General features: G+C 44.5%; 2 protein-coding genes across 6 annotated transcripts in view; one reads left to right on the top strand and one right to left on the bottom strand.

Moving 5' to 3' along the window:
* LOC115188923 (AP-5 complex subunit zeta-1) overlaps positions 1 to 18,893 on the bottom strand; it is a 389,472-nt gene extending 370,579 nt beyond the window's left edge. For 2 of the 5 annotated variants that reach the window (XM_029747750.1, XM_029747751.1), the window contains exons 1-4: positions 18,659 to 18,880; positions 11,040 to 11,177; positions 9,605 to 9,788; positions 3,668 to 3,812 (exon numbers count right to left, since the gene is read on the bottom strand). In XM_029747750.1, coding sequence (XP_029603610.1) covers positions 3,668 to 3,812; positions 9,605 to 9,788; positions 11,040 to 11,177; positions 18,659 to 18,699 — 508 coding nt within the window. In that variant the 5' untranslated portion in view covers positions 18,700 to 18,880. The other 3 variants (XM_029747756.1, XM_029747752.1, XM_029747753.1) reach the window with 3 other exon arrangements.
* A 1,271-nt stretch (positions 18,894 to 20,164) lies between these two features.
* Positions 20,165 to 21,293, top strand: part of LOC115188867 (caspase recruitment domain-containing protein 11-like) — an 85,643-nt gene continuing 84,514 nt past the window's right edge. Inside the window, 1 exon segment of the mRNA XM_029747693.1 lies at positions 20,165 to 20,296. Within this exon segment, the coding sequence (XP_029603553.1) occupies positions 20,248 to 20,296 (49 nt within the window). The 5' untranslated portion in view covers positions 20,165 to 20,247.

Raw genomic sequence — 21,293 nt, 5'->3', positions numbered from 1 at the left:
CAACCACATATTACTAGTTAGTATATTCAGATAGCTAGGTGGGACAACCACATATTACAGTAGTTAGTATATTCAGATAGCTAGGTGGACAACCACATATTACAGTAGTTAGTATATTCAGATAGCTAGTGGACACCACATATTACAGTAGTTAGTATATTCAGATAGCTAGGTGGACAACCACATATTACAGTAGTTAGTATATTCAGATAGCTAGGTGGACAACCACATATTACAGTAGTTAGTATATTCAGATAGCTAGGTGGACAACCACATATTACAGTAGTTAGTATATTCAGATAGCTAGGTGGACAACCACATATTACAGTAGTTAGTATATTCAGATAGCTAGGTGGACAACCACATATTACAGTAGTTAGTATATTCAGATAGCTAGGTGGACAACCACATATTACAGTAGTTAGTATATTCAGATAGCTAGGTGGACAACCACATATTACAGTAGTATATTCAGATAGCTAGGTGGGACAACCACATATTACAGTAGTTAGTATATTCAGATAGCTAGGTGGACAACCACATATTACAGTAGTTAGTATATTCAGATAGCTAGGTGGACAACCACATATTACAGTAGTTAGTATATTCATATAGCTAGGTGGACAACCACATATTACAGTAGTTAGTATATTCAGATAGCTAGGAGGGACAACCACATATTACAGTAGTAGTATTTCATATAGCTAGGTGGACAACCACATATTACAGTAGTTAGTATATTCAGATAGCTAGGGGACAACCACATATTACAGTAGTTAGTATATTCAGATAGCTAGGGGACACCACATATACAGTAGTTAGTATATTCAGATAGCTAGGGGGACAACACATATTACAGTAGTTAGTATATTCAGATAGCTAGGAGGGACAACCACATATTACAGTAGTTAGTATATTCAGATAGCTAGGTGGACAACCACATATTACAGTAGTTAGTATATTCAGATAGCTAGGTGGGACAACCACATATTACAGTAGTTAGTATATTCATCTTCAGATAGCTAGGTGGACAACCACATATTACAGTAGTTAGTATATTCAGATAGCTAGGTGGACAACCACATATTACAGTAGTTAGTATTTCAGATAGCTAGGTGGACAACCACATATTACAGTAGTTAGTATATTCCGATAGCTAGGTGGACAACCAGCAATAATTACAGTTAGTTAGTATAGTCAGATAGCTAGGTGGGACAACCACATATTACGTAGTAGTAGATTCAGATAGCTAGATGGAACAACCACATATTACCAGTAGTTAGTATTAATTCAGATAGCTAGGTGGACAACCACATATTAACAGTAGTTAGTATATTCAGAATAGCTAGGTGGAACAACAACATATTACAGTATTTAGTATATTCAGATAGCTAGGTTGAACAACCACGATATTACAGTAGTTAGTAGTATTCCTAGATAGCTAGGTGGGACACCACATATACAGTAGTTAGTATATTCAGATAGCTAGGTGGAACAACCACATATTACATAGTTAGTGTATTGCAGATACGGTGGACAACCACAATTACAGTAGTTAGTATATTCAGATAGCTAGGTGGACAACCACATATTACAGTAGTTAGTAATATTCAGATAGCTAGGTGGAACAACCACATATTACATGTAGTTAGTATATTCAGATAGCTAAGGTGGAACAACCACATATTACAGTAGTTAGTATATTCCAGATAGCTGAGTGGACAACCACATATTACAGTAGTTAGTATATTCAGATAGCTAGGTGGACAACCACATATTACAGTAGTTAGTATATTCAGATAGCTAGGTGGACAACCACATATTACAGTAGTTAGTATATTCAGATAGCTAGGTGGGACAACCACATATTACAGTAGTTAGTATATTCAGATAGCTAGGTGGAAAACCACATATTACAGTCATAGCAAGTACATCTTTCCTCAATAAAGTAGCTATCAGCAAAGTCAGATGTTTTTAGAAGATGGACAGGGACTCTGCTGTCCTGGCTTCAGGGGGGAAGATTGACAGGGTCTCTGCTGTCCTGGCTTCAGGGGGGGGAAGATGGACAGGGTCTCTGCTGTCCTAGCTTCAGGGGAAGATGGACAGGGTCTCTGCTGTCCTAGCTTCAGGGGGAAGATGGACAGGGTCTCTGCTGTCCTGGCTTCAGGGGAAGATGGACAGGGTCTCTGCTGTCCTGGCTTCAGGGGGAAGATGGACAGGGAAGATGGACAGGGTCTCTGCTGTCCTAGCTTCAGGGGGGCAGATGGACAGGAACTCTGCTGTCCTAGCTTCAGGGGGGAAGGTGGACAGGATCTCTGCTGTCCTGGCTTCAGGGGGAAGATGGACAGGGACTCTGCTGTCCTAGCTTCAGGGGGGAAGATGGACAGGGACTCTGCTGTCCTAGCTTCAGGGGGGAGATGGACAGGGACTCTGCTGTCCTAGCTTCAGGGGGGAAGATGGACAGGGACTCTGCTGGCCTAGCTTCAGGGGGTAGATGGACTGGGACTCTGCTGTCCTGGCTTCAGGGGGAAGATGGGCAGGGTTTCTGCTGTCCTAGCTTCAGGGAGAAGCTGGTTCCACCATTGAGGTACCAGGACAGAGAAGCGCTTGGACTGGGCTGAGTGGGAGCTGCCTCCCATAGGGTTGGGAGTTGCAGTAGTCCAGAAAGGAGAAGACAAGTGTCTGGATTAAAACCTGCGCCACTTCCTGTGTGAAGTAGGGTCGTACTCTAAAGATGTTGTAGACCAGAGGTATTCAACTCTGACCCTACGAGGTCTGGACCCTGCTGGTTTTCTGTTCTACCTGATCATTACACCCACCTGGTGTCCCAGGTCTAAATCAGTCCCTGATTAGAGAGGAATCACCCACCTGGTGTCCCAGGTCTAAATCAGTCCCTGTTCAGAGGGGAATCACCCACCTGGTGTCCCAGGTCTAAATCAGTCCCTGTTCAGAGGGAATCACCCACCTGGTGTCCCAGGTCTAAATCAGTCCCTGATTAGAGAGGAATCACCCACCTGGTGTCCCAGGTCTAAATCAGTCCCTGTTCAGAGGGGAATCACCCACCTGGTGTCCCAGGTCTAAATCAGTCCCTGTTCAGAGGGGAATCACCCACCTGGTGTCCCAGGTCTAAATCAGTCCCGTTCAGAGGGGGAATCACCCACCTGGTGTCCAGGTCTAAATCAGTCCCTGTTCAGGAGGGGAATCACCCACCTGGTGTCCCAGGTCTAAATCAGTCCCTGTTCAGAGGGAATCACCCACCTGGTGTCCCAGGTCTAAATCAGTCCCTGTTCAGAGGGGAATCACCCACCTGGTGTCCCAGGTCTAAATCAGTCCCTGTTCAGAGGGGAATCACCCACCTGGTGTCCCAGGTCTAAATCAGTCCCTGTTCAGAGGGGAATCACCCACCTGGTGTCCCAGGTCTAAATCAGTCCCTGTTCAGAGGGAATCACCCACCTGGTGTCCCAGGTCTAAATCAGTCCCTGATTAAAGGAGTGGAACGGGCTTCCAGGCCCAGAGATGAGTCTGAATGTTGTAGAGCCTGAACCTGAAGGAGCAAGTTACTGCTTTGATGTTTGCAGAGAACGACAGACACACAACGAGGGAGAATCCCATAATCACAAGCTCTCTGCTATTTCTAACACACAGATACACGCTTGTATCTGTTTACCTTCAGTAAGGCTCTCTGGGCAGTAGGTGATGATGCTGTTGAGAAGAGGCAGAGTGTGAAGGTGAGACAGGATGCCTGCTGGTCGTCCATCCAAACTTCGCAGGAGGAGAGAGGAGAGAGCTGACAGGTCTTCTTTAGACCCCGCCTGAGAGACACAGACAGACAGACAGACAGACAGACAGACAGACAGACAGACAGACAGACAGACAGACAGACAGACAGACAGACAGACAGAGAGAGAGACAGAGAGAGAGAGAGAGAGAGAGAGACAGAGAGAGAGAGACAGAGAGAGAGACAGAGAGAGAAAGAGAGAGAGACAGCATAAACACAAACAACTTTTGGCAAAATTGGAAAAAACTAAAAAAATCTAAACAAGAGGAATTAGCAATACAAAATGGTGACATATGGACAACCCATTTCAAAACACTCTACAACACCGTTCAAATTGACACAAACGCAGAACAACGCCAAATCCATGAGAGTTGAATGGATTAGAAAAAGCTATAAAGGACAATCAAAACCCATTGGACTCCCCAATTACTGACCAGGAGCTCTATAAGAAACTTCAGGCTCTCAAATTTAAAAAAGCCTGCGGACCTGATGGCATCCTAAATGAAATGCTCAAACTCACTAGTGCAAAATTTCAATTGGCTATATTAAAATTGTTTAATTTGATCCTGAGTGTAGGTTATTTCCCTGACATCTGGAATCAAGGACTCATAACCCCAATCTTTAAGAATGGAGACAAATTTGACCCTAACAATTACAGAGGCATTTGTGTGAACAGTAACCTGGGGAAGGTTTTCTGTAGTATCATCAATGTAAGAGTTCTAAACTTCCTTAATAAGCACAATGTCTTGAGTAAAAGCCAAATTGGATTTATACCAAAACATCGCACAACTGATCATATTTACACCTTACACACCCTGATAGATAAACATGTCCACCAAAATAATACCAAAATATACACTTGCTTTATCGACTTCCAAAAAGCATTTGATTCTATTTGGCATACAGGACTGTTCTACAAAGTTATTGAAAGTGGTGTAGGGGGTAAAACATATGACATAATTAAATCAATGTATACTGGCAATACGTGCAGCATTAAAATTGGTAAGAAAAGGACAGAATTCTTTAACCAGGGGCGGGGCCTTCGTCAGGGTTGCAATCTGAGCCCTGCACTCTTCAATATTTACATTAACGAATTGGCCACTATTCTAGAAAAATCCTCAGCCCCTGGTGTTAGTCTCCACAATTCAGAAGTTAAATGCCTACTCTTCGCAGATGACCTATGCCTGCTGTCACCCACAGCACCTGGCCTACAGCAGAGCCTGGACCTGCTAGAGCAGTACTGCCAGACCTGGGCCCTGGCAGTAAACCCCAAAAAGACTAAAATAATGATTTTCCAGAGAAGATCCAGATCTCAGGGAATTAGACCAAAGTTCTCAATTGGTACAAAATATATAGAGTACTGTACACACTACAATTACTTAGGTTTAAAAATAAGCTCAACTGGACACCTTAATGAGGCAGTGAATGAACTGAGAGAGAAAGCACGCAGGGCATTCTACGCCATTAAAAAGCAAATTCAAATTGAAATACCTATTAAAATTTGGCTAAAACTAATTGAATATGTCATTGAACCAATTGCACTTTATGGCAGCGAGGTGTGGGGTCCACTTGCAAAACAAGATTTCATCAAATGGGACAAACACCCCATTGAAACCCTACATGCAGAGTTCTGTAAGATTCTCCTACGTGTCCAGAGAAAAACTACAAACAATGCATGCAGGGCAGAATTAGGCCAATATCCACTAATAATAAAAACTCAAAAAAGAGCAATTAAGTTTTGGAAACATCTAAAATACAGTGACCCCCTCTCATATCATTACCAAGCCCTGCAATGCCAAGAGCTGAGCAAAGAAAAGAGTCCCCTCATCCAGCTGGTCCTGGGGCTGAGTTCACAAACCTGTTCTACTAACACACTGAAGCCTCAGGACCAGAACATCCAATCAATCAGAATAAACCAAATTACAACACAGTCAAAACAAAACTACATTGCTTATTGGGAAACACAAGCACAAACACAAAGCAAAATGCAGTGCTATCTGGCCCTAAATCGACAGTACACTATGGCTAAATATTTGACCATGGTTACTGATCAAAACCTTAGAAAAACCTTGACAAAGTACAGGCTCAGTGAGCACAGCCTTGCCATTGAGAAGGGTAGACACAGGAAAACCTGGCTCCCTGTAGAGGAAAGGCTGTGCAACCACTGCACAACAGCAGAACCTGAGACGGAGCTGCATTTCCTGACAAAATGTCAAAAATATAAAACAATTAGAGAGTGTCATTTCCCCAAATTTGAAATCCTTATTCAAGGTTTTAAAGACCTCTCTGATGAGGATAGGCTACCCATCCTGTTGGGGGAGGACGCAGAGAGCTGTGGGTTGGCAGCGCACTACATTGCTGCCTGCCATAAGTTGAGGGACAGTGTCTGACAGACCAATAAACCTGCACATGTCCTCAACTGTATGATTATTGTTATTGTTGAATGTATGGTTATATTGACCGTTGGTTATTGTTGTTACTGTTGTCCCGTTGACAATTTTTGATTCTCATTTTTATTTATTTTTTATATTGTAAATATCCAAAGTAAGCTTTGGCAATATGTACATTGTTACGTCATGCCAATAAAGCGAATTGAATTGAATTGAATTGACAGAGAGAGAGAGAGAGAGAGAGAGAGACAGAGAAAGAGAGCGAGACAGAGAGCGAGACAGAGAGCGAGACAGAGAGAGAGAGAGACAGAGAGAGAGAGAGACAGAGAGAGAGACAGACAGAGAGAGAGAGAGACAGAGAGAGAGACAGAGAGAGAGAGAGACAGAGAGAGAGAGAGACAGAGAGAGAGAGAGACAGAGAGAGAGAGAGACAGAGAGAGAGACAGAGAGAGAGAGACAGAGAGAGAGAGACAGAGAGAGAGAGAGAGAGAGAGAGAGAGAGAGAGAGACAGAGAGAGAGAGAGAGAGAGAGAGAGACAGAGAGAGAGACAGAGAGAGAGACAGAGAGACAGAGAGAGACAGAGAGAGAGACAGAGAGACAGAGAGAGAGAGAGAGACAGAGAGAGAGACAGAGAAGAGACAGAGAGAGAGAGAGAGAGAGAGAGAGAGAGAGAGAGAGACAGAGAGAGAGACAGAGAGAGAGACAGAGAGAGAGACAGAGAGAGAGACAGAGAGACAGAGAGAGAGACAGAGAGAGAGACAGAGAGAGAGACAGAGAGAGAGAGACAGAGAGAGAGACAGAGAGGAGAGACAGAGAGAGAGACAGAGAGAGAGAGAGAGAGAGATGAGAGAGAGAGACAGAGAGAAGAGACAGAGAGAGAGAGAGAGACAGAGAGAGAGAGAGAGAGAGAGAGACAGAGAGAGAGACAGAGAGAGAGAGAGACAGAGAGAGAGACAGAGAGAGAGACAGAGAGAGAGAGAGAGAGAGAGAGAGAGAGAGAGAGAGAGAGAGAGAGACAGAGACAGAGAGAGAGACAGAGACAGAGAGAGAGAGAGAAAAGGAGAGAGAAAGAGAGAGAGAAAGAGAGAGAGAGGCAGACAGAAAGAGAGCGAGACAGAAAGAGAGCGAGACAGAGAGAGACAGAGAGAGAGAGACAGAGAGAGAGAGACAGAGAGAGAGAGACAGAGAGAGAGAGACAGAGAGAGAGAGACAGAGAGAGAGAGACAGAGAGAGAGAGACAGAGAGAGAGAGAGAGACAGAGAGAGAGAGACAGAGAGAGAGAGACAGAGAGAGAGACAGAGAGAGAGACAGAGAGAGAGAGAGTTTCATAGGCTAGTCGCCAATCCTCCAAAAGGGCTTCATGTTTTGAGAGTCCTCTACCCGAGGTATAACAAAGCCCAACCTTATATGAAATGGACGGCTGTGTAAAAAGCTCTGATACTGCTCAAATTAGGAATACAGGGAGTCAGCTGTCTGCCCTACATTCACAAACAAACTGCATTAGAATATCTTACAGCATTTAGGACCTGTAAACACACAGATACAATATGCTGAAATATCAACTATGAACATTTATGATGAATGTAAACTTGACTTTATGGTAGCTGTTCAATACACAACTTCCTGAGTCCAATGTTCTCTCTTTCATTCCTGTCTGGTCCTGCCTGGCAGAAATACATACAGTAACACCTGTCTTACAGAAAACAGGGTTTACTGTACGTATTGTTGTCCGGCAGGACCACGCAGCACTGAATGAGAGAACATTTAACTTGTGTATTGAACGCCTACCAAAAATAATGAGTTAAAGGGGGGTGTGTGTCACAATATTTATAAATTTAACCACCTTTACAATAAAATATTTTGACACAACCCTCCATTTCCTATATGGGAGACGTTAAGAGAGATATGGAACAACATGGTTGGGCTTCGCTATGCCTCGGGGGTTTAACCTCTCTAGGGTAGGGGGCAGTATTTTCACATCCGGATAAAAAACGTACCCGATTTAATCTGGTTATTACTACTGCCCAGAAACTAGAATATGCATATAATTGTTTGATTTGGATAGAAAACACTCTAAAGTTTCTAAAACTGTTTGAATGGTGTCTGTGAGTATAACAGAACTCATATGGCAGGCCAAAACCTGAGAAGATTCCATACATGAAGTGCCCTCTCTGACCATTTCTTGGCCTTCTATAGCCTCTTCATTGAAGACTGAGGATCTCTGCTGTAACGTGACCCTTTCTAAGGCTCCCATAGGCTCTCAGAAGGCGGCAAAACGTTGAATGATGACTTTGCAGCCCATGGCTGAAAAACAGTAGCGCATTTGGTAAGTGGTCGATCTGAGAACAATGAGACGGGGTGCGCGCGTGCATGTGAAGAGGCCATTTTACTTTCTCAGTCTTTGAACGAAAAAGACATCTCCCGGAATATTATCACTATTTTACGAGAAAAATCGCATAAAGAATTATTTTAAACAGCGTTTGACATGCTTCGAAGTACGGTAATGGAAAATTTTGATTTTTTTTGTCACGATACGCGTCCGCGCGTCACCGTTCGGGTAGTGTCTTGAACGCAAGAACAAAACAGAGGATATTTGAACATAACTATGGATTATTTTGAACCAAAACAACATTTGTGGATGAAGTAGAAGTCCTGGGAGTGCATTCTGATGAAGAACAGCAAAGGTAATCAAATTTTTCTTATAGTAATTCTGAGTTTAGTGAACGCCAAACTTGGTGGGTGTCAAATTAGCTAGCCCGTGATGGCGAGCTATCTACTCAGAATATTGCAAAATGTGCTTTTGCCGAAAAGCTATTTTAAAATCGGACACCGCGATTGCATAAAGGAGTTCTGTATCTATAATTCTTAAAATAATTGTTATGTTTTTTGTGAACGTTTATCGTGAGTAATTTAGTAAATTCACCGGAAGTTTTCGGTATGTTTGCTAGTTCTGAACGTCACATGCTAATGTAAAAGCTGGTTTTTGATATAAATATGAACTTGATTGAACAAAACATGCATGTATTGTATAATATAATGTCCTAGGTGTGTCATCTGATGAAGATCATCAAAGGTTAGTGCTGCATTTAGCTGTGGTTTGGTTTTTGTGACATTATATGCTAGCTTGAAAAATGGGTATGTGATTATTTCTGGCTGGGTACTCTGCTGACATAATCTAATGTTTTGCTTTCGCTGTAAAGCCTTTTTGAAATCGGACAATGTGGTTAGATTAACGAGAGCCTTGTCTTTAAAATGGTGTAAAATAGTCATATGTTTGAGAAATTGAAGTAATAGCATTTCTAAGGTATTTGAATATCGCGCCACTCGATTCCACTGGCTGTTGACTAGGTGGGACGATTTCGTCCCACATACCCTAGAGAGGTTAAACATTTATGGGGAATTGGCACGAGCCTAATTCAGTATGGATGTGTGTACCTGTGACAGTACTAACGCAGCAGTATGACTGGTTAATGGGCTGTAGTCATGGAGAGTGTAGATCTGCTCCGGGCCAGAGGGGGGCAGTGTTTCTCTGAGTACTGCTGAGGTCAACACAGTCAGCTGCTCCACAGAGGAAGACACACAAAACGACAGCAGACGTTGATGCAGCTCCACTGGCAGCCTGTGGACAACGCATACACATGGGTTACCACAACAACACGCTACCATGACAACACACTCCTGCGACAACACGCTACCATGACAACAGGCTACCATGACAACAGGCTACCATGACAACAGGCTACTACGACCACCCAATAGCATGGGGAAGGCAAGTGTGCAGGTTTTTGTTCCAGCCCAGCTATAATACACATGAGAATGAAACTATGGTCTTCCATTCTTTACAGATATGACAACCCTCTCCAGGACCAGAGAGACACAGTCTTACATCCAGGTGTACTTGGTGCTAGGGTCTAGGGTGTAGGGTTTAGGGTTTAGGGTACCTCCTAGTGCACTTGGTGCTAGGGTTTAGGGTGTAGGGTTTAGGGTGTAGGGTACCTCCTAGTGTACTAGGTGGAGGCCATGATCAGGTGTAGTCAGTTAGGGTTTAGGGTGTAGGGTACATCCTAGTGTACTTGGTTGAGGCCATGATAAGGTGTACTTGGTGCTAGGGTGTAGGGTTTAGGGTTTAGGGTGTAGGGTACCTCCTAGTGTACTAGGTGGAGGCCATGATCAGGTGTAGTCAGTTAGGGTGTAGGGTTTAGGGTGTAGGGTACCCCCTAGTGTACTAGGTGGAGGCCATAATCAGGTGTAGTCAGTTAGGGTGTAGGGTTTAGGGTGTAGGGTACCCCCTAGTGTACTAGGTGGAGGCCATGATCAGGTGAGGTCAGTTAGGGTGTAGGGTTTAGGGTGTAGGGTACCCCCTAGTGTACTAGGTGGAGGCCATGATCTGGTGTAGTCAGTTAGGGTGTAGGGTTTAGGGTGTAGGGTTTCCTCCTAGTGTACTAGGTGGAGGCCATGATCAGGTGTAGTCAGTTAGGGTTTAGGGTGTAGGGTACCTCCTAGTGTACTAGGTGGAGGCCATGATCAGGTGTATTCAGTTAGGGTGTAGGGTTTAGGGTATAGGGTGTAGGGTACCTCCTAGTGTACTTGGTGGAGGCCATGATCAGGTGTATTCAGTTAGGGTGTAGGGTTTAGGGTGTAGGGTACCTCCTAGTGTACTTGGTGGAGGCCATGATCAGGTGTATTCAGTTAGGGTGTAGGGTTTAGGGTGTAGGGTACCTCCTAGTGTACTTGGTGGAGGCCATGATCAGGTGTATTCAGTTAGGGTGTAGGGTTTAGGGTGTAGGGTGTAGGGTACCTCCTAGTGTACTTGGTTGAGGCCATGATCAGGTGTAGTCAGTTAGGGTGTAGGGTTTAGGGTGTAGGGTACCTCCTAGTGTACTTGGTTGAGGCCATGATCAGGTGTAGTCTCTGGAGTGAGTCGATGACATCATGGCCGTGTTCTTTACCCGCCAGCTGCTTGGTGATCCGGCTGTAGAACTTCTGGAGCTCCACCTCCCCGATCTCCCTGGAAACAACATCACAGCTGTCACTTACATGCAGCTCCGGGTCAGAGGTGAACGACTCCAGAGAGGTATAGTACAAGGCAGGGTCAATGAGTAGCCGAGGCACTCTGTTAGACTCTAGCTAACGACGATATGCCTGTTAACAGATGCTAGCTACATGTCAGGCTAGTCTGGTGTTATATGCCCCGTTTACAGATGCTAGCTACATGTCAGGCTAGTCTGTTGTTATATGCCCGTTAACAGATGCTAGCTACATGTCAGGCTAGTTCGGTGTTATTATGCCCCGTTAACAGATGCTAGCTACGTGTCAGGCTAGTTTGGTGTTATATGCCCGTTTACAGATGCTAGCTACATGTCAGGCTAGTCTGGTGTTATATGCCCGTTTACAGATGCTAGCTACATGTCAGGCTAGTCTGGTGTTATATGCCTGTTTACAGATGCTAGCTACATGTCAGGCTAATCCGGTGTTATATGCCCCGTTAACAGATGCTAGCTACATGTCAGGCTAGTCTGGTGTTATATGCCCATTAACAGATGCTAGCTACATGTCAGGCTAGTCTGGTGTTATATGCCCGTTTACAGATGCTAGCTACATGTCAGGCTAGTCTGGTGTTATATGCCCGTTTACAGATGCTAGCTACATGTCAGGCTAGTCCGGTGTTCTATGCCCCGTTTACAGATGCTAGCTACATGTCAGGCTAGTCCGGTGTTCTATGCCCCGTTTACAGATGCTAGCTACATGTCAGGCTTGTCTGGTGTTCTATGCTTTACGACACTACAATTTAGTCACAGAAGCAAACGTGTCTCTTTTTGAATTGCAACAGCTAGAGCCTGAACAGCTAGAGCCTGAACAGCTAGAGCCTGAACAGCTAGAGCCTGAACAGCTAGAGCCTGGACAGCTAGAGCCTGAACAGCTAGAGCCTGAACAGCTAGAGCCTGAACAGCTAGAGCCTGAACAGCTAGAGCCTGAACAGCTAGAGCTTGAACTGCTGTTACTACTCAGGAGAAGAAGAAAAGACTGAGAAAACAGCCAGTTCATCCACTGAACACAACAAGAGGCTAAAACCAACTGGGTGATTGGTCCACGCTAAAACAAAGTGGGTGATTGGTCCACACTAAAACAAACTGGATGATTGGTCCACGCTAAAACAAAGTGGGTGATTGGTCCACGCTAATACAAACTGGATGATTGGTCCACGCTAAAACAAAGTGGGTGATTGGTCCACGCTAAAACAAAGTGGGTGATTGGTCCACGCTAATACAAACTGGATGATTGGTCCACGCTAAAACAAAGTGGGTGATTGGTCCACGCTAAAACAAAGTGGGTGATTGGTCCACGCTAATACAAACTGGATGATTGGTCCACGCTAAAACCAACTGGGTGATTGGTCCACGCTAAAACAAACTGGGTGATTGGTCCACGCTAAAACAAAATGGGTGATTGGTCCACGCTAATATAAACTGGGTGATTGGTCACACTAATATAAACTGGGTGATTGGTCACACTAATATAAACTGGGTGATTGGTCACACTAATATAAACTGGGTGATTGGTCACACTAATATAAACTGGGTGATTGGTCCACACAAATCAACTTGTGTAAGGAACACTTGTACAATTATTTTATTGATAGGAGTGGGGGTAAAAAGGTACTTCTGCATTGAAAAGCAGACCAAATGAATGGTAAGTAATACAATTAAAAAAGTTGTCAAAGACTCCAGTCACCCAAGTCACTGTTCTTGGTGCTCTGGCACGGCAAGCGGTACCGGAGCGCCAAGTCTAGGACTCAAAGGCTCCTTAACAGCTTCTACCCCCCCAAGTCAGACTGTTCTCTCTGCTACCGCACTGCAAGCGGTACCGGAGCACCAAGTCTAGGACCCAAAGGCTCCTTAACAGCTTCTACCTCCAAGCCATAAAACTGCTGAACATCTAAACCAATAAAATGGCCACCAGGACTATTTACATTTCGGCACCAATAAAACTGTGGCACTGACTCACCCATGGATTGATGTTTCAGCATCGTATCAACGAAGAGTTCGGAGTTTGACTAGCCATGTGTGACATGGACGCGCAGTTACAAGGGAGAGGCTGAATTGGGTTCAGTCAGTCATCCTGTTGAGGTCTAGTTAAAACTTGGACGAGGGAGAAATAACTTGTAGTATTCCTCACCATCTGGATGCCAATGTAAAGGTTGTATCAAGGTGCTGGATCAGGGTGCTGGATCAGGGTGCTGTATCAAGGTGCTGTATCAGGGTGCTGTATCAGGGTGCTGTATCAGGGTGCTGTATCAGGGTGCTGTATCATGGTGCTGTATCAAGGTGCTGTATCAGGGTGCTGTATCAGGGTGCTGTATCAGGGTGCTGTATCAGGGTGCTGTATCAAGGTGCTGTATCAAGGTGCTGTATCAAGGTGCTGTATCAGGGTGCTGTATCAGGGTGCTGTATCAGGGTGCTGTATCAGGGTGCTGTATCAAGGTGCTGTATCAGGGTGCTGTATCAAGGTGCTGTATCAAGGTGCTGTATCAAGGTGCTGTATCAAGGTGCTGTATCAAGGTGTTGTATCAAGGTGCTGTATCAGGGTGCTGTATCAAGGTGCTGTATCAAGGTGCTTGCTGATGCGAGTTCCTTCCCACCGGACAGTTGCATCACGTCCCCGGAAGTAGCTAACGTGGCCGATTTGTTCCATCCCCCTTCATGTTATTTTGAGTAGGATAGCAGCCAACACTAGAAATAACGTGGAATATTGGTAGTAAACATCTGGATGTGACCGTGATCCAGTCTACAGCTCAATGGGGAGAGTTTGAGCTGCTATCCGGTAACACAACAGGGCCCAGTGCCCTTCGCTCCCGCTTGTCGTGCACCGCTGTCCCTGTTGCGGATTTCAGCTGTTCTCGCCATAATATGGACTTGGTCTTTTACCAGATATGGCTATCTTCTGTATACCACTTCTACCTTGTCACAACACAACTGATTGGCTCAAACGCATTAAGAAGGAAAGAAATTCCACAAATTAACTTTTAACAAGGCACACCTGTTAATTGAAATGCATTCCAGGTGACTATCTCGTGAAGCTGGTTGAGAGAATGCCAAGAGTGTGCAAAGATGTCATCAAGGCAAAGGGTGGCTACTTTGAAAAATATAAAATATTTTGATTTATTTAACTCTTTTTTGGTTACTACATAGTACTATGTAAAAACAGTACACGCTGATGAAACTGGGTTTGCACAACCAAATAATTTCCTGCGCAAACTGTCAGAAACAGTCTCAGGGAAGCTCATTCGTGTGTGCTCGTCATCATCACCAGGGTCGTGACCGATTCACCTTCGATGGCCACTGGCACACTGGAGAAGTGTGCTCTTCATCCTCACCAGGGTCGTGACCGACTGGAGAAGTGTGCTCGTCATCATCACCAGGGTCGTGACCGATTGACCTTCGATGGCCACTGGCACACTGGAGAAGCTCTCCACGGATTAATCCACGTTTCTACTGCACCTGGCTGATGGCGAACGGTTTATACGAATACTGTGAACAGAGTTCCCCATGGTGGCGGTGGGGTTATGGTACGGGCGGACATAAGCTACCGACAACGAACACAATTGCATTTTATCAATGGCAATTTTAATGTACAGAGATTCCGTGGCCCATCGTCGTGCCTATTCATTTAATTTTTTATTTATTTAATTAGGCAAGTCAGTTAAGAACAAATTCTTATTTACAATGATGGCCTACCCCTGCCAAACCCGGACGACGCTGGGCCAATTGTGTGCCGCCCTATGGGACTCCCAATCACAGCCGGATGTGATACAGCCTGGATTCAAACCAGGGACTGTAGTGGTGCCTCTTGCACTGATATGCAGTGCCTTAGACCGCTGCGCCACTCGGGAGCCAAAATTCATCCACTGCCATCACCTCATGTTTCAGCATGATAATGCACGGCCCCATGTCGCAAGGATAATGTCATGAGGTTGGTCTGTGGGTAAGGTTTATGACCCCCCATAAATACCTTTCTCTCTTCCCTCTCTCTCTGACCCCACTGAAGGACTCTCGAATGGCCTTTGTTAAACATAAAGAGTCTGGGAACATCAAACAAGTGGGGGGAAAGGAACCATATTTCAGTAATAGAACCAGTTGGCAATATGCATTGGTACTTAATGAGTATGATGTCAGATCAGTTGGCGTCTGAGACATTATGACTGATGACAGGACGACATAAACTGTATCTGGGAAAGTCTACACATTCTAGTTATCAGATTCACATGGAATTGTTGTGCTATTTAAATGTTTAAATATGAAACTATTTGTGAAAAGATTAAACGTAATTTTAGCTTCCAAATGAGAGAATTGGGTTTTCATAAGGTTAGAGCCCTGCTCAATCATTGGCCCGCCCCTGTGAAGAGACATTGGTTATAAACTATGAAACACACCCTTCTCTCCCTTCACTATATAAGCCCTTGATGAAAATGTAACCTCCTGTTCCAAGGACGATAGGACGACGGTTCCACGTTAAAAAGGCCTGACATGTCAACTACAGAACTAAGCCAACCTCAGCGTGAGCTTTGGTTGTGAATGGTATGAACTTTGAACTCTTATTCACTAAAGAAGTGAGACATCCTAACCGTTGAGTTAGCAACAGCAGCTGTAAACGTGGGCTAGGAAAGGACGGAGGGCATATCCAGTCTAACAGACAACGAAGATACTACAACGTAACCAATTTACCACCAGAGACATTCTTCCGAGGACAGGAAGATCTCTGTTGGCCAACACGGCCAGCATCTACGACCAACCTACTGAAGCGCAGCTCAGAGTAAATATTTATTGCATTTTCCTTTTCCAAATGGGCGGTAATTTAGAATGCATAAGATACTGTATTTACGAAAGTTTAGCTTCTCCCTTTGTTCCTCAGTCTTCCCGCTATTTCATTCAAGCCCAACCCCCTTTCTTTGCGTAACAAGCCGTCATACAGGTTCCGTCCACCAGGGACGTTTTCTGTATGACATCATTTGCATTCTGTGTATATGTAATTCTGTGTGATTAGTTAGGTATTTAGGAAATAAATAATTAAACCCAATTTTGTATTGATGATTCAACTTGTTAGCCAGAGTTCGTGAAGATAACCAAGAATTTACAACTTTCAGATGAGACTGAAATAAGGTGACGATTAATATTGACTGCTATTGATGTCAAATATTACTAAGTCTTTCAGAGTTTATTCGGAAGATAACAGCTCTATAAACACTCTTTCGTGGTGCCCCGACTTTCTAGTTAATTACATTTACATGATTAGCTCAATCAGGTGATATTAATTACAGAGAAAGGATTTTATAGAATAGCATGTCATATCACTTAATCCGGCATAGCCAAAGACACGACAATATGAACACAATTCCTGGCAGCTGAAAATGTCCCAGTTCTTCCATGGCCAGCATACTCATCAGACATGTCACCCACTGAGCATGTTTGGGATGCTCTGGATCGACATGTTTGACAGCGTGTTCCAGTTCCCGCCAATATCCAGCCACTTCTCACAGCCATTTGTATTTTATTTAATATTGAAGAGTGGGACAACATTCCACAATCAACAGCCTGATCAACTCTATGTGAAGGAGATGAGCTGCATGAGGACAATTGTGGTCACAACAGATACTGACTGGTTTTCTGATCCACACCCCTACCCAGGGGCGGAAATCCCGGGGGGGACAGGGGGACACGACCCCCCCATCCTGGGAAAAATATGATTTGTCCCCCCCAATATATCACTGAAACATAACTATGTAATTTAAATAATATTAATAATACGCAATGAAAGCAATTGTGCTGATTATAGACACTTAATAGTGCGTTTTTAAGTTTCAAAAGATTGCGACCCCCCGCCCTTTGCCTCACAATGGTTTGATCCACTGCCAGTTCCTTAGCTTGCTACGTAACTGACGTGAGGTTCATCCAGTCAATCACGCACACACACACTAGCTGAATATGCAGAGCTAGCGCGCAAATATTAACTATTAACCTAGCTAGTACCTATTCCATTTATGTGGCGTCGTCAAAGATGGAATCAGCATGCAGATGATGTAAGTTAGTGCTTCAAAGTCCCTGTGATAAGGTTAGCGATAAACTGAACAGAACTACACTCTAGTCTACCATTGTCTTAAATATATTTAATGGTCTCGTTGCAAAAGCTAAATTGTCGCAAGGGAACTTTTATTTATTTATTTTATTTCACCTTTATTTAACACGGGTAGCAAAGATTATAGCAAACACCACTAAAACTGAATTGGTGCTCGCTAGCTTTGCAAATTCAGCTATTGTTGGAAGCGAGCCAATATGAAACAAACTATTAAAATTACAAAAGGTTGCAGCATATGTTGTGTAAATGGTGAACTCATACAGCTGTCAACTCTTGTCATTTTAATCCGTTTCACATTTGCTAGCTACCTTTTAGATCGAAGCCCAAATAGAATGATAGAAGATGATAGAAGCCCATCTCCTACTGTAAATAACCTACACACTGTGTGTGTGTGTAGCCAGCCAGCCAGCCAGCCAGCCAGGTAGAAAAATGGCAGAAAAATAAAAGACTGACATCAGAGTATTTTTCAGTACACCAAAACGCATAGTAAGAACCCTAGTAGCCTAATATCTCAAAGACTAGTTGATAAAATGTTCATAAGAAAGAAATGAAATTCTAATGGAAATGTTTCACAATGATGTCATTAGGCAGAGCAGGCAACAGATGGCACACAGACAGCAGAGTTGGGGACAGATATGCAGGGACAGACTGGCAGAGACAGGGAGTCTCAGGTAAGTTTGTTGAGTCTTTGTTTGGCAACATTATGAAAGGTTCTCCATTTTTTTGACTTGTAAAATAGGAACATAATTGGAAAATGCCATGGATACCCCCACTCTCAACTTAAACTGGTGACTGAACTAAGATTTGTTAAAGGCAATGGTATTGCTGTTGTGATTAGTTGTGTAGTTTTGGGTACCGGTAGTTAGGAGTACGGCAAACACCTTATTTCTTTGGTTCCTCAATATACATTTACCATATTACAATGTAGGCTATGTGTTACAGCACTACTTTTGGTGTCCCCCTCAGGAATTGCTCTTGAGAAAATGTCATGTAATTGTCCCCTCTAAAGTGGATATCAGATTTTCGCCCCTGCCCCCCCTTTTTTTAAGTATCTGTTACCAACAGATCCATATCTGTATTCTCAGTCATGTGAAATCTATTGATTAGGGCCTAAAATATTTATTTCAATTGACTGATTTCCTTATATGAACTGTAACTCACTAAAAATCTTAGAAAATGTTGCGTTTATATTTTTGTTCAGTGTACCTTACAGCTCGGTTTGTGGTTGCGAGGTGACAAGAGCAAACTAACACCAAACAACATGACAGTAGCGGGGTACGACGAACAGAAGCAGGCGGAGAACAGTGTCCTTTCCTCGGCTTGACTCTGCTCTGAACACCGCTAACTGCCGGGTCTTACCTGGCTTGTTTGATCAAACTCTCTGTTCCTGCTGAATACATCGTAGCCGTCCAAACAAGTTGTAAATTGTCCGCTCGGGAAACATGTCCGACTGACAATCACGTGAATTCTCCACTAGTTCCGCGTTGTCAGCGAGTCTGCCCCGTTAATGACGTATTTCATTACGCTGTAGTTTTTAACCGGTATTTAACTAGACAAGTCAGAACAAATACTTATTTACATGACGGTCTACTCCGGCCAAAACCGGATGACGCTGGGTCAATTGTGCGCCGCCCTATGGGGGACTCCAAACCATGGCCGGATGTGATACAGCCTGGATTTGAACCAGGGACTGTAGTAATGCCTCTTGCACTGAGATGCAGTGCCTTAGACCGCTGCGCCACTCGGCCATCTTCACGGACGTGGTCACTGGTCCAGGGACATCAGCGCATAGAAAATCCAATATGGCTGCCAACGAATTACAAAAATATAAATATTATTTTGTATTATTATTTTATTAACATCAAATCAATACAAAAAGTATATTTAATAAAATTTAAGAACAATTGATTCTCTCTCTCTCTCCCCTCCCTCTATTTCTCTCTCTCTACCTCTCTCTCTCTCTGTCTCTCTCTGTCTCTCTCTCTCTCTCCCTCCCTCCCTCTATTTCTCTCTCTCTCTCTCTCTCTCCCCTCCCCTCTATTTCTCTCTCTCTCTCTTTCTCTCTTCCCCTCCCTCTATTTCTTTCTCTCTCTCTTTCTCTCTCCCCCTCCCTCTATTTCTTTCTCTCCCCCTCCCCCTATTCCCCCTCTCTCCTCTCTCTCTCTCTCTCTCTCCCTCTCTCTCTCTTCTCTCCTCTCTCTCTCTCTCTCTCCTCCTCTCTCTCTCTCTCTCTCTCTCCTCTCTCTCTCTCTCTCTCTCTCTCTCTCTCTCTCCTCTATCTCTCTCTCTCTCTCCTCTCTCTCTCTCTCTCTCTCTCTCTCTCTCTCTCTCTCTCTCTCTCCCTCTCTCTCCTCTCTCTCCCTCCCCTCCCTCCCTACCTCCCTCACTCCCTCCCTCCCCCTCCCTCCCCTCCCCCTCCCTCCCTCCCTCCCTCCCTCCCTCCCCTCCCTCCCTCCCTCCATCTCAGTTCAAAGGGGCATTATTGGTTCTTTCACACCCTGCCGCTCAGCGCGATGCACTTGTTATTTTCACCCTCACCCCGCCCCGCTCTTTCTGTGTCTGTGTGGCAGGTGACATTTCACTTCTCAGTCCAGCTGATCTGTCCTCAGATAAACATCTGTTTGCTTAGAATGGAGTAAACCTCTCTCTCTCTCTCTCTCTCTGTGTCTCCTCTCTCTCTCTCTGTCTCTCTCTCTCTCTCTCTCTCTCTCTCTCTCTGTCTCTCTCTCTCTACACCTCTCTCTCTGTCTCTTTCTCTCTCTCTCTCTGTCTCTCTCTCTCTGTCACTCTCTCTCTACACCTCTCTCTCTCTCTCTCTCTCTCTCTCTCTCTCTCTCTCTCTCTCTCTCTCTCTCTCTCTCTCTCTCTCTCTCTCTCTCTCTCTCTCTCTCTCTCTCTCTCTCTCTCTCTCTCTCTCTCTCTCTCTCTCTCTCTCAGAGCAGCATTAGATGCATGGGTGTCAGCGACTCTATACAGTCAGTTCGTCGTCTTTGTCAGGTAAATAACTTTCATTCATTTATGTTTTCAACTGCTAAGCAACAGCTGGGTAACGATGTAATGATTTAAATAGTTTAATTATCTAATGTGTCTCACTTTAACCAAAACGATGGAGAGGAGAGAGAGAGAGAACTGGAGGAGAGAAACAGAAAGATAGTGTGAAAGAGAGAGAGAGAGAACTGGAGGACTATCTGCTGGTTTTGCATTTTAGTCATTTAGCAGACGCTCTTATCCAGAGCGACTTACAGAAGTGAATGCATACATTTCATTTCATGCATTTTTGTAAAAAAAAATTTGCACTGGCCCCCCCGTGGGAATCAAACCCACAACCCTGGCGTTGCAAACACCATGCTCTACCAACTGAGCCACGGGGAAGGCCAGTATGTATAATACACCATGCTGGCGTTGCAAACACCATGCTGGCGTTGCAAACACCATGCTGGCGTTGCAAACACCATGCTGGCGTTGTAAACACCATGCTCTACCAACTGAGCTACAGGGAAGGCCAGTATGTATAACACACCATGCTGGCGTTGTAAACACCGTGCTGGCGTTGTAAACACCGTGCTGGCGTTGTAAACACCATGCTGGTGTTGTAAACACCATGCTCTACCAACTGAGCCACAGGGAAGGCCAGTATGTATAACACACCATGCTGGCGTTGCTCTACCAACTGAACCACAGGGAAGGCCAGTATATATAACACACCATGCTGGCGTTGCTCTACCAACTGAACCACAGGGAAGGCCAGTATGTATAACACACCATGCTGGCGTTGCTCTACCAACTGAACCACAGGGAAGGCCAGTATGTATAACACACCATGCTGGCGTTGCTCTACCAACTGAACCACAGGGAAGGCCAGTATGTATAACACGCCATGCTGGCGTTGCTCTACCAACTGAACCACAGGGAAGGCCAGTATGTATAACACGCCATGCTGGCGTTGCTCTACCAACTGAACCACAGGGAAGGCCAGTATGTATAACACGCCATG

The sequence above is a fragment of the Salmo trutta genome, unplaced genomic scaffold (genome assembly GCF_901001165.1).
Source record: "Salmo trutta unplaced genomic scaffold, fSalTru1.1, whole genome shotgun sequence".
In the NCBI taxonomy this organism is placed as follows: Eukaryota; Metazoa; Chordata; class Actinopteri; order Salmoniformes; family Salmonidae; genus Salmo; species Salmo trutta.
This window is presented reverse-complemented; position numbering and strand designations above follow the sequence as displayed.